This window comes from Symphodus melops (genome assembly GCF_947650265.1).
Source record: "Symphodus melops genome assembly, chromosome: 11".
Taxonomy (NCBI): Eukaryota; Metazoa; Chordata; class Actinopteri; order Labriformes; family Labridae; genus Symphodus; species Symphodus melops.
In genome coordinates, this window is record NC_136701.1 from 8,254,322 (window position 1) to 8,270,367 (window position 16,046).

Consider the following 16,046-nt stretch of genomic DNA (forward strand, 5'->3'; position numbering starts at 1 on the left):
GCCATGGATGGTTGCCCTGTTGTGTTGGAATGTGTTGTTTTGTCTGTTTTTGTGTGTTAACTTTCGCAGGACCTCAAGTGGGAGCTGAACATCATCTCCCTCATCAAAAAAGGACAGCAGAGGATGTACTTCCTGCGGCAGCTGAAGAAGTTCAACCTGCCAAAGAACATGATGGTGCACTTCTACACTGCCATCATCGAGTCCATCTTCTCCTTCTCCATCACAGTCTGGTACGCTGCAGGTACCCTGTACATGGACTTTTTGTAGGCTCTCCCCTCTGGTAAGAGACTTCTGTCCATCAGGACCAAAACCTCTCGCCACAGGAACAGTTTCTTCCCCTCAGCTGTCAGCCTGATGAACAATGTCCCTGCCCTCCCCCTCCTCCCACATAACACAGACTCTCATCAGCCCCACAGTCTAAAACATCACAGTAATGTGAAGGCTGAAACTGTGTCGTAATGCGCTACATTAACGCCCACCAGACTTTAAATGTATTTTCTCTCATGCACCCTCAGTAAAAAAAAATTATTACATTTTGTGTTTTTATTATTCTTTATATTTGACAATCTTTAAATGCTATTCTAATCTATTTTAGCCTTGTTAACCAATACACCAAGAAAAATTCCTCATGTATGTAAATTCATTTGGTAATAAAACCGATTCTGATGCTTTCTTTTTGCCTTAGTATGTATTTATGTTGTTTCTTTCTGTACAGTCTTTGTTCAATATCCAAGAAGTCAACCGTTTTCCATCTTCTAAAACCTTTTGTTTCACTGTACCTGAAGTCTATACCGGCCTCATCTGATGATCAGTCGGCGCTGGCTTAACTGATCATGAATTTAAATGAACTGTGCCACTGGCTAAATTGAAACCTAACTCTCCGCACCAGCTCAGCTTTAAACTTTTAAAACAATTTGTTGAGGAAAGTCTTTTGTTTGTTTTGGTGACACATGCTTTGGGTAGTGCCTTTTGTATTTTTAATGAACGAAGACATATTAAAAAACATGACTCAATTAAACATTTTATTGAAATCTTTACATTTAAAATACAAGCAATGCAAACATTTTGATGTATGAATGTCTTGTATTATTGTGTACAGTTAAGTATTTGACAGTAGCAAGTAATAGAACATTGTTCATGGTCAGCTCCAAAAATGTACATATACATATTTTTCTCCCTCTATAGGCTCTTTCTCATATCTAAGTTACTGTATGTATATATCAGTGTTTTGTGTCTAAATGCAGAGAGAATCTATCTTCCCCTTTTCTCTGTGGGGACCTGTGCTTATGTGTTGACGTAGAACTATTTTTCCCACATAAAGATAATAAGCTGGGAGGCAAGAGGAAATGATTTCACGTTTATTGTAAATCAGCCTCCAAAAATCAGATTAATTGTCAGCATTTGAAACAAAGTTTCTATTTCATAGTCATTATAGCTGCTACTATTAATATTAATCAATCTTTTATCATATTCAGTTGTTACTGTTAATATTATTACTGGTATTGTAGCTATTCATCTGTTTATTAATTGTTTTTGTTGTTTTGTTTGTCCCTATGCATTTCCTTCTTCCTGTAGCTCCTGCTATCACACTTTCCAACCCCAAACAGTTTTCGCAGATGACTGTTCAAAATGTGTAATTATTTGCATACATTTAGCAGGTTCAAATGCCACACAGTCCTTTTTTGAATCAGCCCTTACTGTTCGTTTTAAAGAATTATTCAAGCTGTAGCCTCTTTTCACATTAAAACGACAAAAACGTGTTTATAACTTATTTATGAAACAATAACAACAGTACAAAGTGACTAACTTACTTTGTACTTGACTTACAAAGTCAAATATGAATAGTCAAAATATATGGCAAATACAGAAATATAAAATAAGCTCATACATATAAATTCACAATTTAAGTGAATTGAAATTTGTCAACTAAAATAAAACCCTCAGTGTCCTTAAACAGTGAAACTGTGAGGAAAGGAATAAACCTGGCCATATCATGGAACCATATTTGGTTTCAGTCTCAGCAGATGCAGAAGCAAATGTCACATACAAAACACACATGCAAACACACATAGAAACACACACAGAACAATCACATAACCAAATCCATGTAAAATGATACCTGCCTCTTCCTTGTATTGTCATGAAAATCACACACTGCGTTTTAACTGAAAGTTTTAGTGAAACCCAACACCTGCTCTGCCAACAGCTTATGATAGAGCCAAACACACCTACATACACTAAGAAACAGGTGATCAAATTCACATAATGCAACAAAGGTTTTTAGTATAAATACAACATAAACTTAGAGGAACGCTGTTTAACATGCTAAAAGAATCACTTTAATTCTGAAGTCATAACTGTTGGATTAGGGTTAGGGTTACCTTCTATAGGTAGAAGAATGACTTTAAAATATTGCAAATACAAATGCCAGCAAATCAAAAGGATATTCTTTGTACACACATTCTTCATTTCGGAGTCTTTATGGATGTAGGATTCACTCTCTAATAGCTAACAGCTAACAAACAACACACATAAACAAAAAAATGTAGGCTACAGCCAACATGTTCATTCTTTTTAAATCCAAAACTGTAACTAATCAAACATAGTCTTTTCTGTCATACCCTCCTCCTGCGCTAGTGCTGCGTGGGGCGGAGTAAGCCATCCGAGGAGGCTTGTACTTCTGCTCTTTTGGCGGACAGCTGCTGCACAACATCGCCCCTCCTATCAGTAGCAGGGCAGCAGCTCCCCATCCAATATAGAGTGATGCCCCAAGCTCCCTCCTCTGTGCATTGGTCAGAAGGGGGTTGTAGAAATCTCGAATAACGACACTGGCGGTCCAGGAGACAGGAATGAGGACTAAAAGTCCAGCGAGGACGAAAAAGATACCAGAGATGATCATCACTTTAGCCTTTGACGGCTCATCTTCGATGCAGTTTGTGCACTTGGCGCCGACGATGGAGATCAGGACCCCCAGAATACCCAGTATAATAGCAATGATCATCATGGCTCTAGAGGCCTGCAGCTCCTGTGGCAAAGCCAGCAACGAGTCGTAAACCTTGCACTGCATCTGGCCTGTGCTCTGGGTCACACAGTTCATCCATAAACCCTCCCAAATGGTCTGAGCAGTGATGATGTTGGCTCCAATAAAGGCTGTGACCCTCCACATTGGCAGTGCACATGTAACTATGGCAATGATAAATCCAAGGGCTCCAAGTGCAATGCCCACAATCTCCAGGCCCATCGACATACTGGCTTTTTGTCTGGTGACAGAACAAAACTCGAATGTGAAGTCTGCAGATTTTCAAACAAACAATACCCTTCAGAGTGTAATGAATATTCACCTGCCTTGTTGGTCCTTGTAAAGTGTGAGCACCTGTTACAGGGTGTGGTTTAGCTATGAGATGCTGCCACGGAAACAAGAAATCCTTTATACCTCAGGGGAGCTAGGAGGAGTCTCCCTGGTGATGATGTCAGTAGGAGGCTGTCTGCAGAACAAACCCAACAACCCACAACTGTTCACATACAGTGGAGGAGGGGAGTTTTAGGCAGGGCAGGTGAGGATGGATGTAATGGAGGCAAGGTGTGGTTGTTTTGTATGTGTTGTTAGTAGGGGTTTGTTAATGGTAAGATGGCTGCCTCTTGACTTGAAATCAGCTTTTCAAAGCTCTGCCCTTACACCATCTACATCTACCCTATAGATGATGTTATGATGAGTAATTCCAAGCTATATTATAAACAAGATTATTTAATTATTTCTCATCTAAGTTTAGTCTTAAAAATACATGCTGACTAACATACATGTCACCATTAACCATAGAGAGGAAACTATAGCTTCAGCCACTTAGAAAGTTTGTTGTGGGTAAGCATAGAAACATATCCCCCCCGCCCACAGAAACACTCACACACAAACACACACAGACACGCACACGAACACACACACACACACACACACACACACACACAATTGTGCAAACACACACTACAAAAGTAGACTCTGTCCTGATCATTTTTTAGTTCCTGGTTACAATCATGTGGGTCTCTTATATATTTAGGATTCGGTGTTAGGATAACAATCCCAAAAAACCGGAATAACTGCACCAAGAGCAAATATGAACTGAGAGAAAACATAATAGGTTGGTTTCCTGACACCTTAAGCATACAGACAACGGATCTTCTCAGTATCGGTTAAAGCCTTTACTCTGACCAAACACTTCCTGGTTCAATACACTGTGTGTAAGGAAGGTTGGTGCACAGTGAAAAAGCCACATAGGAATGTTTAAATAAGGTTTTTAAAATACATATATAACATTTTTGTAAGTTATTTGGATTTGGACATTTTTCTTTTTTTTTAAACCCAGCACAACCTTTATAATAAAACATACTTGGAGGCAAATGTCTTTTTAAAGTTAACTGCTAAATTCAAGTTAATTAAAATAAGATTCATAATGAAAAATTGTTAGGAATAACACTTTTAATAAACACTTTTTAAAATAATTAAAGATCTTTTGTGATTTGTAACTGTACTTTAAATATGCTACATTGTTTCCCATGGACACATCTTTTTGTTTTTTACAGTAATTTATCAGGAATATTTAGAAATAGCACCTTTCACAAAGAATTAATCAATCTTTATTAATTCAATGTCCTTTTTTGGATCTTTTGATACACTTTTTGTACTTATGCTTGAGTTTTACCCCTCTTAAGTAAAAACACTATTGAGTGGTGTCCTTTTTTTTCAAAGAGGTTTGTTGAGTGTCTGAGTCAAGCCATATGGAACTTTATTTGACTATTCAAAACAGGAAAAAGAAGGTACCTGTGTTTCAAAGGCTCATCACACACCAAACTGAAACTTCCCTTCCACCAAATTTCTGAATAACAAAATATAAAGGAAAATAATTACGCAACTCTGACCTAAGTACTCGGGGGGACATCTAATTTCAAAAACATTATTGACACTGTTTATTTCATGCTGTTGTGGATCTCATAACATCTATGAAACCTTTAATGATCATCTTGAAGAATTCATGCTTGATAAATAAGTCCAAAATCATGTTTAATAGAAAAGAAATCTTTATTATTTTGACATGTTGATTATATAAATCAGTTAAATAGATTCATATTGTCTCTCTTACATACACTGTATATTTATTAAAAAATAGAAAGTTATTTCAAAGCAACTACCTTTGTAGGAAATGGTACAAACCCTAACACAGCCACATAATGTGTAATGTAATCAAGAAAAAAAAAAGTAAAAACCCTCTCAAGTCACTATAAAGAAAACTGTGGTTTGTTAAACTGTAAATGCTTAGGTGTTGACCTTGTCTTCAAGCAATTTGTGGGCCCCATTATGCTTGGCCATATAACATTTCATATATGTGACTCTATTCATGCAATAACAGAAAGACATATAACACAAAATAGAGCCATTTTCTGGCTGATTACAGTCAAACCAGTCACAGTCGTTTGCTTTGTTGTAGTAATTACACCTGTACATGTATTTACATGATCAACATTATAGGACTATTTACAAAGTACCAGTTATAGGTAAAAACAATAAATATATATGCAATCTCTTCTATTTGGCAACATCTTGTTAAATTTGCTGTTATCCTGCTTACGTTGGGACAATGGTTAAAGTCAACAGTTTTTATATTAAACAGAACCACCGAGCATCTTCATATATTTTTTGAATACTTTTTGTTCTTCATAAAAGTATCAACAAGCTTTTTATCAACGAGCTTTTTCCAAACCTTTTCTTTGTCCCATTTACCATATTCCAGTGAACAAGCAGTTTCATTTTAACTGGTGTGGTTATTATTTAGCTATAATTCTGAACATATTTATTGGTAACTGGATACAGGAAGCCATTCTCCACTTAAACATAGTCCCTCCTGTTGTAGGAGCTCTGAGCAACCGATCTTGGTGCAGCCGAGTAGGCTACCCGACTCTGGGGGTGCAAGCTGTACCTCATTGGTTTCTCTTCTTGTGGAGGACAACTGCAGCAGAGTATGGACCCACCAATCATCAGCAGGGCTGCAGCAGCCCAGCCTAGGTAGAGCGCTGCTCCGATTTCCATCTTCTGACCACTGGGGACGATTGGACTGTAAAACTCAACTACAATGGTGTTTGCCGACCAGGACACAGGCACCAACTGTGTCAGAGCTGCTGTGATAAAAGCCCCACCTGAAGCAGCCATCACCCTAGCTTTGACCCCCTCTTCCTCGATACAGTTGGTGCACTTTGCTCCTACCATGGCAATGAGGAGAGCCACAAGCCCAAGGATGATGGAAACAACGGTGAGCGCCCTAGCAGCCTGCAGGTCCGGAGGTAAAGCCAACATGGAGTCATAGACCTTACACTGCATCTGGCCTGTGCTCTGGAACACGCAGCTCATCCACAACCCCTCCCAATACTCCTGAGCTGTGACGATGTTGGCACCAATGAAGGCAGAGACCCTCCACATTGGCAAAGCACAGCTGGTCACAGTCAGAACCCAGCCAAGTACTGACAGAATGATGCCAGTTAATTCAAGTCCTAAAGACACCATCGTGAATTGAAATAAGGGCCCCCTCTTCAAACTGAAAGTCAGTATATTTGTCTTTCCTTATTCGTCCTTTTTTCAGTTCTTTTATTCCCTCCTAAGGTCCTTTATTATTTATGCTCGTCCTTATGGATGCTTCCTTCCATCAGGTGTATCTCCTTCTCAGGCCGTGGCTTCTGCTGCAGAGTCCAGGAGTTTCGTTTTGTCGGAGTATGCTTCTTTCAAATCTTCCCTGCTTTCTTCCTGCTCAAATGTTGTCTCCTCAGTTCTGATGCAGTTTAGGAGATAATGACCCTTATCTGTGCAATGTTTTATTACTAAGTGGTCATGCCCTCCATAGTAATGACATCACTCACCAATCCAAACCAATCAGGTGAGTCCTGGGCATTGGCCTCATTTACCACCTGGGTGTGTTGTTGCTATTTTGTGTGCCTTTTTTGTTCTCGAATGGAGAGTATTTTTATGGTTTAACCTTTAGCCCATGGTAGCTCTGGGTGTGTTTGCTTTATTGCTGTCAGGAGGTAATGAGTGGCCAAGGGAGCTTGTTATGTGGTTTATCACTGACCACATGAGACAGTAAATGATATATGTACAAATATCCACTAGGGTTTTTTGCTTTGCATTGTGACATAATGCATCATGTTTTACTGCAGAAACTTGTAGCATCCACTGGGTCCCACAGTATTATGTGTATTCCAACAATTAAATGTGAGTTAATGGCAAACTAGATACTCTATTAAAATATTTTAAAGATGTGTAACTATGGCTTCCATGACCCGCATTGCCGGGGAAGGAAATTCCTTCCTGATTATTATGCCGTAGGCCCCTTTGTAAAGCATGTCAAGATAACACTAGATTGTGAATTGGCGCAATACAAATAAAGATTCATTGATTGATTTGATTAACTACAGTGCTCTTGTATTTTAAAACAAAGTAACATCAATTGTATAACTTTGTGTCTTATTGTTGTGTTATAGATTCTGGAATACAAAAGATAACTCTAGCACAGGTGAACAACTTTTGTCAGTCTTATAAGTCAGACTTCAGACACTAACGTTCTAACAACAATGTTAATCAGATCTAATAAAGGTTTGATAGGATCAATTCAATTCAATTCAATTCAATTAAAAAAACTTTATTTGTCTATTAGAATACGTGTCAAGGGTGTTAGTAAAGGTGAGAATACAATCACAGAGTTAGATACGAAGAACAGCAGAGAGTAAAGTGTCTAGATGTTAGTACAAGTTAAAAAAAAGTCATAGAGTTAGATTCAGAGGACAGCGACAACGTGAGATGTCAAAGGGCATGCATATAAACAGATGAAAGCAGACATGTGAACAGATGTATAAGATGTCATGCAGTAGACTATTGAAACAGGTGTAAAAAGAACTGTAGTGCCAGAGAAGATATAAGTGGACAGTGATCAGACTAAGATGTTATCAGACATGATGCATATGTAAAGTAGTAATGAACAGACATAACAGAACTATAGAGCAGTAATAGAGTACACATATTTTATATAACTGTAAAGCTATATGCAGCTAGTGAATCATAAAGTGATAGTGATGCATGGCAGGAAACAACAGTCTAAATATATACTAGCTCTGGATAAACAAGATGAATACTGAAAAATAAAGTGACCATAGTGCTATGATGGATACGATATAAGACCTGATCTCAGACAGAATAAGTGGAATAGTGCATAAAGACCATAAATAAGCATACTTAGCAGAATAAAGTGGATTCAGACCAGTGTGAATATAATAAACAGAACAAGTAAAGGGAGTATTGCATCAGACCAGAGGATTAGAGATGTGTTGTGGTTTACATAATACTGTCACTTTTCTTTTAAAACAAGTTGCAACCCAAGTGATCACCTCAGCACCACTGTTACACTCTGACACTTCTATCTTGTGTACGTGTTCATATTAGCACACAAGCACATTCACAAGAGAATAGGTAACCCAATAACTATGATAAGATAAAGGCAATTCATTGAGATTATCTGGGCATTTAGGAAGGAAAGAAACAATATAGCAACCAATCAAAAAACTTCTGATTAGGATTATAAACAAATTCCCTCCTTACTTCATTTCACAGGAAATCATTTTATATAGTTGCTATGGCGCAATAATATAGCTGTTTACTCTATAAAATGGCTACACCCAACTATCTCTGACTCTTATCTTGGCCCTAACTCTAATCCTTTCAAAATGGTTTGGGGGAATTAGGGTTGGGGTTATTTTTTAGTTAGTGGGTTAGTTTTTAAAACAGAGTTATAATAACTTAAGTCTTATTCATAAATTCTAGCTCAAGCCCTGCTTGTTTAATAATTCAATACTGTGATACCCTAACTGAAGTCATGGAAGCAGTTCTCCATCAGGTTTGCTATTTCGACTGAAAGCTCTACTGAGTAAAAGTCATGTGTAGCTTTCATGTAGTTTGACTGGATTTGTGTTTTTGCACAAGTTGAAGAAGTTCTGCTAACTGCCCCTACTTCTTTTGGGTGCTGATAAATGAGTTTCAGTATGCAGGGGAATTATCCATGTTGTTTCCGTTACTATAGCCTGATATCTGACAGTGTGAGTTCTTCCTCCTATCCAGCTGCTGAGAAAACAGGCTCATTATCTTTCATCTAGTCGATCTGGGTGTGTGCAAATGATGTTTCAGAAGACGTATTGCATTGATAATAATCTATAATAATCTAACTAAACGGCCTCAGACATAATTATTTTATTACACAGGGAGTTTTAGTTAACACTCACCATTCTGTCTCTTTTGCTTATGCCATAAGTAAAATAATAAATAAAATAATTATGTCTGAGGCCTTTTAGTCACCCCCCCTCGAATTTAAAAATAAATATGTGTGAGGCCGTTTCGTCTGAGGCAGTTTAGTCTGAGGTCTGACAACGTTTAGTCTGAGACAGTTTCATCTGAGGCCGTTTAGTCTGAGGTCTGACACCTGACGGAGGTTTTCCTGAGAACTGATGCTTTTTCGTCTGAGGTCTGACACCTTCGTCTGAGACCTGAGGATGTCCTAAAATGTATGCCGTAGTGCGGCCTAACACACGAGAGCACATAAAACCAGAAAAAGTGTTTGAGTCAGTATTTAGATTTCAGTCAATCAATTTATCTTTATTTGTATGGTGTCAATTCATAACAAGTGTTATCTCAAGACACTTTACAAAAAGGACCTTACTCTTTGTCTGTTAACATTACAAAATAGCAGGTAAAAAGACCGAGCTCATTGTTATGTTTACAAAAAGCAGGTACAAAACCTATACTTATTGACAAGAGCCCAGCTTAAACCGTCATAGCGTGGCATGAAAGATTTGAAATATGTCTTGCCCAATCAGCAACCTCTTAAACTTACGTCTTTAAAGCTGGCTGGATTTTCTACTGGCAGCTTTTATTATGTGATACTGTTCTATGAGTGCTCTTGGGTTACTAAGTAATACATCCTTACAAAGAGGTCAGGAACCTTGGATAATGGCTGCTCAGAGATTCAGCAAACAGCAGTAAAAATGTCTTTAAAGTGGGGATGTAACACTTTCATAAAAGATTCACTTCCTTGTCTAAATGTATAGAGAGCAACAAGAACTGATCAAAAATAATGAGTGTTGTGTTTTCAATTCCATCATAAAAGGAAAACAAATGAAATCTAAAGCTATATTAAATTGCATGAAACTTGAAACACTATTTTTAAAAGACAGCATTCGTATCATTTGTGCTTCCTCTGTATGTTGACTCTTTCAGGTAATTCAGGCTAGATAATATCTCAAATTCTTCTTCATAAAGTCCACCTAAGTACACTCCCACTGTGATAATGTTGACAGTCAATTTGAAAATGGAAGCTACTGCCTCCCTTTGGGCAAATCAGAGTACAGCAGACAGAGGATTTAAACTTTAGAGAGCTTTTATTTCTTGTATGTCTGCATGATTACACCATTTAGAAGATGTAAAGTGGGGACCTCTCAGATAGTAGTAAATTATATCGCTTGCTCTTAATATGACCCTTCTTCTTGTTGCCTTTTCACACTACTTGTTTGACATCCGTTTTAAGAACAGACGGTTCTTGTGATCTTTCAAGAACCAAAATGTATATGGTCACACTTACAATCAGGCTTTATTCTGATTTAAAGGTCAAGCACAGACTGAATAAAACAGTCACCCAATGTCTTTATTTCACAAGATCTCAAGAAGTTTTTTATTTTAAACATTTTTAAAGAGAAGAAAAGACATTAACAAACACACAGAACAACAATAATAAGCAACTAAAAACATAATACAAAATACATTTTTAAAAAACTTAGTTAATTCAATTGACACTTCCAAAAATAAGTTGAAAGAAATATAAACTTATTTAATACCATCACTCCTCCATAAATCATTTATTGTTCTGTCAAAAACTAATATAATTATCTTAGCTTGTTTAAGTATATAAACATACATTCATAAATGGTTTATAATTTTCAGTCAAAAATAGATTTTGATATGAATATATAAACAAATAAATGAATATATTGCTATATATAATTCTTGTACATATATTCTTATAAATGTGCGTGTGCTACATGTGTGCATGTGTGTGAACACTCACACACATACCCAGAAAGAAATATTTTCATAGTTCATATAGTTCTGAACATATCCTTATTTAAAAAAAGTATAAGATAAACCAACATTAAATAAAAGGCAAAAAAGACAACAACAAAAATATTTGAATTGATGTTTGTAATCTATAGATGTAATTTCCTCAATCGATGCTATAAATGCATGTCATGTTTATGTGTTCAATCTGAAATCACTGTCAGTAACTAATCTGTGTCTGTCTGTGTCTCATTGGTTATTGAATAGTTTTTCCAGAATTTTGGAGAATTGAGTACGTTTGTAAAGGGTGTTATGGAAAATTTTACTCCATGGGCCTGATTTACTAAACGTTTGCGTGTATTAAAGCGTGTGCGAAAAAACCACCAGCAAATGTGCAATCTGATTTACTAACAGCGTGCAGTGAGGATTGCGTCTTTCATATGAGCAAAACAACTCATATTGTCCAAATAGTACGTTTGTCTTAATGAATATGCAACACGAGGCGTTTCTGCCTCAGCGTGCAAAATACTGGGAGGAGAAAATGCAAAAATTGCAGCGATTGTGACGGTGTCTGAATTTAACACCTTTGAAAGGAACGTACTAATCCAAGAGCTGAGTGTTACGCACTGCAGGCTGCAATTTGGAGGAGACGTACGCACAATAAAAGACGTGTTAACATGTTTAAATGACAATGACATGTCAATTTCAAAACAACAAGAAGATCTATTGTTTTTACATGTTTCAACAATATCCCTAAATTAATTATTTAATTCTCTTCCATTGATATGAGAACAATTAAGCTGGGATTTCTGTTTATCTTAGTTTATCATTGCTTTCAGTGGTTGTCACAGTAACTGGGCTGTCCTGCCAGTTCAGGCCCAACATTTGCAAAGAAGCAATTGAATTTACGGACCAAATCTTTTACATTATAACTGTCATTACTAATTATAAAAAAATTGTATTAGTGTTAGTATTATAAAAAATACTCACAATGGTACTTTGGTCAAAGACTATTATTTTTTAAACATTGATTGGTTTCTTTATTGATTGACTGATTAGTTGAAAGCATTATTGTACCTCTTTGAACTCCAGTAATACTTTGTGAATATGTGATGGAACAAAAGCACTGATCACAAGACCATATTTGGTCAGTCTCCAGTTTTTGTCGGATGTTTTGTCATTCAAAACAGACTGAGTCACCTGGCACTCAGGATTTAGCTCCACCCTCCTGCTGCTTCAGGTGAAACTGGGTATGGGGGAGGGGGGTGAAGAGGGGAGATAAATAAATAAATCCTATTTTACAGCCAACTTCTTTAATAAGATACTTGTTATAATGATGTGATATAATGATGATTTTATCATGTATATGGTGCTTTATGCCGGGCTGATTAATCTTTTTATTTGTTACATCAATGGTTCAGAGAGGTTAAACAGGTTTTGTAATTGGGAGTGGAGCTGAAGAACAAAGACTGAAGGCAGAAAGCTGTTGTGCTTCTTGGCCCCTCCTCTTTCACAGTGGAGATCATATGTACCTGCTCTCTTTTGCATCTACCATTCAGAAAATCCTTGAGTAAAGAGGTCACAGCCGAAGAAAAAACATTGTCACTTCAAGAGAGGAAGTACAGCATACAGAGAGAACTTTCAATTCACAGCTGACCAGACAAAGAAGTTTCATTGAAGAACAAGTCAACAGATCTACAATGGTGTCTGCTGGGTTACAAATGCTGGGCGCAGCACTTGGTGTCATTGGCTGGATTGGGGCCATCATTGTGTGCGCAATTCCCATGTGGAAGGTCACAGCTTTTATTGGCAGCAATATCGTAACCTCGCAGACCTCTTGGGAAGGTATATGGATGAACTGTGTGCACCAGAGCACTGGGCAGATGCAGTGTAAGGTCTATGACTCCCTGCTGGCACTCAGCTCTGACCTCCAAGCTGCCAGGGCCCTGACCATTCTTGCCATTGTGGTAGGCATCCTGGCTATCCTGCTAGCTGTAGCCGGGGGTAAGTGCACTAACTGTGTGGAGGATGAATCAGCCAAATCCAAGGTGGGCATCGCAGCTGGAGTTATGTTCATTGCAGCTGGGATCCTTGTCCTCGTCCCTGTCTGCTGGACAGCCCATACCATCATCCGAGACTTCTACAACCCCCTGTTGGTCAGTGCCCAGAAGAGAGAGCTGGGTGCTGCTCTCTACATCGGATGGGGAGCAGGCGCTTTGATGCTGATTGGAGGAGGGCTGCTCTGCTGCAACTGCCCACCGAAGGAAGAAGACTCATACACTGCAAGGTACAAGGCTGCCAAATCTGATGCCTCAGCACCAGCATCTGGAAAAGACTATGTCTGAAGCAGACGTAGAGTTACTTTAATTTTACTGGTACAGGAACTGGTGCTAAAGCTACTGGGCTGTGCCTGGATGAATTTCAGGATTTTACTTGAGACAAAGGTATTCCTGAATTCTACTTGTCATGAGAGAGTTTGAGGGAATTGATTATCAAGAAAGGAACCACAGCCAAAGGAGGGAAAAACATGTTAACACAGTTAATCGCAAATGATTTCTAGTTATTTTTCAAGTGTTTTCTATAATGACCAATGTTCTATAACCTCTTGTTTTTTAAATAATGTTTGTGGGTTGTTTTTACGAACCATGTGTAAGAAATTCATGATATGCCAGCTATGCTGTAAATAAATATTTTGTAACAAACTCTTGTGCTCTTTTGATCATTTTCAAGTTCTCTCAGCACCTGTGTGTGACATAATGTGAAAGTGTTATTTTTCAAAACTAAACTGAAAAAACTGAAAAAACTAAACTAAACACCTGAATTAGGTGCTATTGTTTTTAATCAATAGTTATTATTTTATATCCTAGGACAGTAACAGTTGCTGCATCGATCTACAGTTAACAATGATCCTTTAAAAAAAATGGTCAACGCCTTTGAGAAGCATCTTTTGGTAGAATATCCTGTAGATCAGGTTTAGGTGTGGTTAAGAAAAACAGGTCTTTGTTCAGACTAAGAGCGTGCAGGCATTTGATACAGTACATCCATATGCTAATATCTTTAATGCTTCTACTATGCATGCCTATTTCCTCTTAGAATACATTTTTACTGATGTGAATTAAAGTACAAAGTACCTCAACATGCAAACCAGTATTCAATATGACACCATGATATTAAGATGGTTTGGGTGATATTTATATTGTTAAATTGATTTTTTTTAAAAAGACATTCAAAGGAGTATTGTACCTCGTTGAATAATGATTGGGTCAGTCATTATCTTTCTCTATCTTCAGAAAAAATGAAGAAAAGAAAGTGTGTGCGTATGTTGCTTTCTTTAAGTGACGAGCTGTGTGTGTGTGCATGCATGCATGTGTTTGTGTTAGCACAGGTGGATTCAGAGCTATTGTTCACATGCTGGAATCCTTGCTTGGGGGTAACAAACCTTGCTTGTTTGGGAACAATGAACTCAGGGAAAACAAGGGTAGTGGATATCAGTTTTCAGTTTCCCCCCTTTTGTCTGGGAGCACAGAAACTCCACCCTGAAAGTTCAAACCACAAAAGTGGGTAGTTATCTTCTCACAGTGAGATCTCAGATTATCAGAGCAAAGCTAACACTTGGTCAAGCTGGAGTGACAGTGAAATCTCCAAGGCCATACATTTTCAGAGGGAGACCTTGAGGTTGGGTTCTGGCTGCAGTAACATAAATATGGCTTCTCAGGGCCTCCAGATCATGGGTGTGCTGCTTGCCTTCATCGGCTGGCTAGGCACCATCATCACTTGTGTTATGCCCATGTGGAGAGTCACCGCTTTCGTTGGGGCGAACATTGTCACTGCCCAGGTGATCTGGGAAGGCTTGTGGATGAACTGTGTGGTTCAGAGCACGGGCCAGATGCAGTGTAAAGTGTACGACTCAATGTTGGCTCTACCTCAAGACCTGCAGGCGGCCAGGGCCATGGTGGTCATCTCTGTGATAGTTGGGGTGTTTGGCGTGCTCATGGCTGTGGTCGGAGGAAAGTGCACCAACTGCATGGAGGACGGAGTGGCCAAAGCCAAAGCCTGCATTGTATCTGGAGTAATCTTTGTAATCGCTGCCCTACTTATCTTGATCCCAGTGTCGTGGTCGGCTCATGCTGTGATCAGAGACTTTTATAACCCTCTGGTGATTGCTGCTCAGAGGAGGGAGCTTGGAGCTGCACTTTATATCGGCTGGGGCTCCGCCGGGCTGCTGCTACTGGGAGGAGGCCTGCTCTGCAACAACTGTCCCCCCAAAGACAGCAGACCTTACATACCTGCCAAGTTTGCCCCTGTAAGAACCGCTTCGTCAAATGTGGATTATGTGTGAGTGTTTCAGCTTCAATTTTTCACTCAGTTCTGTTGACTTCTCACTTAAAGGTTGCAGATTTCTTAAAAGTTACTGTTGCTGGCCACTAAATAAAAAAAAGATATTCATGTAGTTTATTATTAAAAAAAACAACCTTTTAATTACAATTTTTAAATAATGGCACATTAAAATACATTGTTTTTTATGTAATGTTTCATTTTGTTTTTCTGATTAAATCCATGAAATGATGTAAAAGAGGTTTTCACATCTGCTTTTATCACCAAAAATATTTCCATAACTGTGAATTTAAGGACTCAAAATGTTTGGACATAAATATGAATTCTTAGGATTTGTACTTTTTTCCAAAGACTGTGTCAAAATGGTGTACCATTCACAATACATGTGAATACAGAATAACTAAAATGTAATTATTTTTTAGATTGCTGCCTAGAAAATGTTTAAAAGTTGGGATGAATGCAATTATTTTTGAATTGAATATTTGATCATCTAAACTTGAACTGTATATTGATTAAATGAAGACTGTCATTTACTGTTGTTCAAATGTTACAAATAAAGCTTTTTTGGTCCTATTCTTAT

General features: G+C 38.0%; 4 protein-coding genes across 4 annotated transcripts; 2 read left to right on the top strand and 2 right to left on the bottom strand.

The window, feature by feature from the left end:
• Positions 1-1,099: 1,099 nt before the first annotated feature.
• Positions 1,100-3,387, bottom strand: LOC306831742 (claudin-3-like). The gene is made up of 2 exons (XM_079355963.1): positions 3,342-3,387; positions 1,100-3,260 (listed from the first exon to the last, which is right to left on the bottom strand). Exon 2 carries the CDS (start codon positions 3,245-3,247, stop codon positions 2,597-2,599), a length of 651 nt encoding a protein of 216 aa, XP_079212089.1. The 5' UTR covers positions 3,248-3,260; positions 3,342-3,387; the 3' UTR covers positions 1,100-2,596.
• A 2,362-nt stretch (positions 3,388-5,749) lies between these two features.
• On the bottom strand, positions 5,750-6,792 carry LOC306831741 (claudin-4-like). Its single transcript, XM_079355962.1, has one exon. The coding sequence runs from the start codon at positions 6,545-6,547 to the stop codon at positions 5,876-5,878; it is 672 nt and encodes a 223-aa protein (XP_079212088.1). The 5' UTR covers positions 6,548-6,792; the 3' UTR covers positions 5,750-5,875.
• Positions 6,793-12,729: 5,937 nt separating this feature from the next.
• Positions 12,730-13,795, top strand: LOC306831743 (claudin-4-like). The gene has a single exon (XM_079355964.1). It carries the CDS (start codon positions 12,832-12,834, stop codon positions 13,474-13,476), a length of 645 nt encoding a protein of 214 aa, XP_079212090.1. The 5' UTR covers positions 12,730-12,831; the 3' UTR covers positions 13,477-13,795.
• Positions 13,796-14,834: 1,039 nt separating this feature from the next.
• On the top strand, positions 14,835-15,470 carry LOC306831744 (claudin-4-like; the record flags this gene model as incomplete). The annotated part of the gene is made up of 1 exon (XM_079355965.1): positions 14,835-15,470. One exon carries the CDS (start codon positions 14,835-14,837, stop codon positions 15,468-15,470), a length of 636 nt encoding a protein of 211 aa, XP_079212091.1.
• Positions 15,471-16,046: the final 576 nt, after the last annotated feature.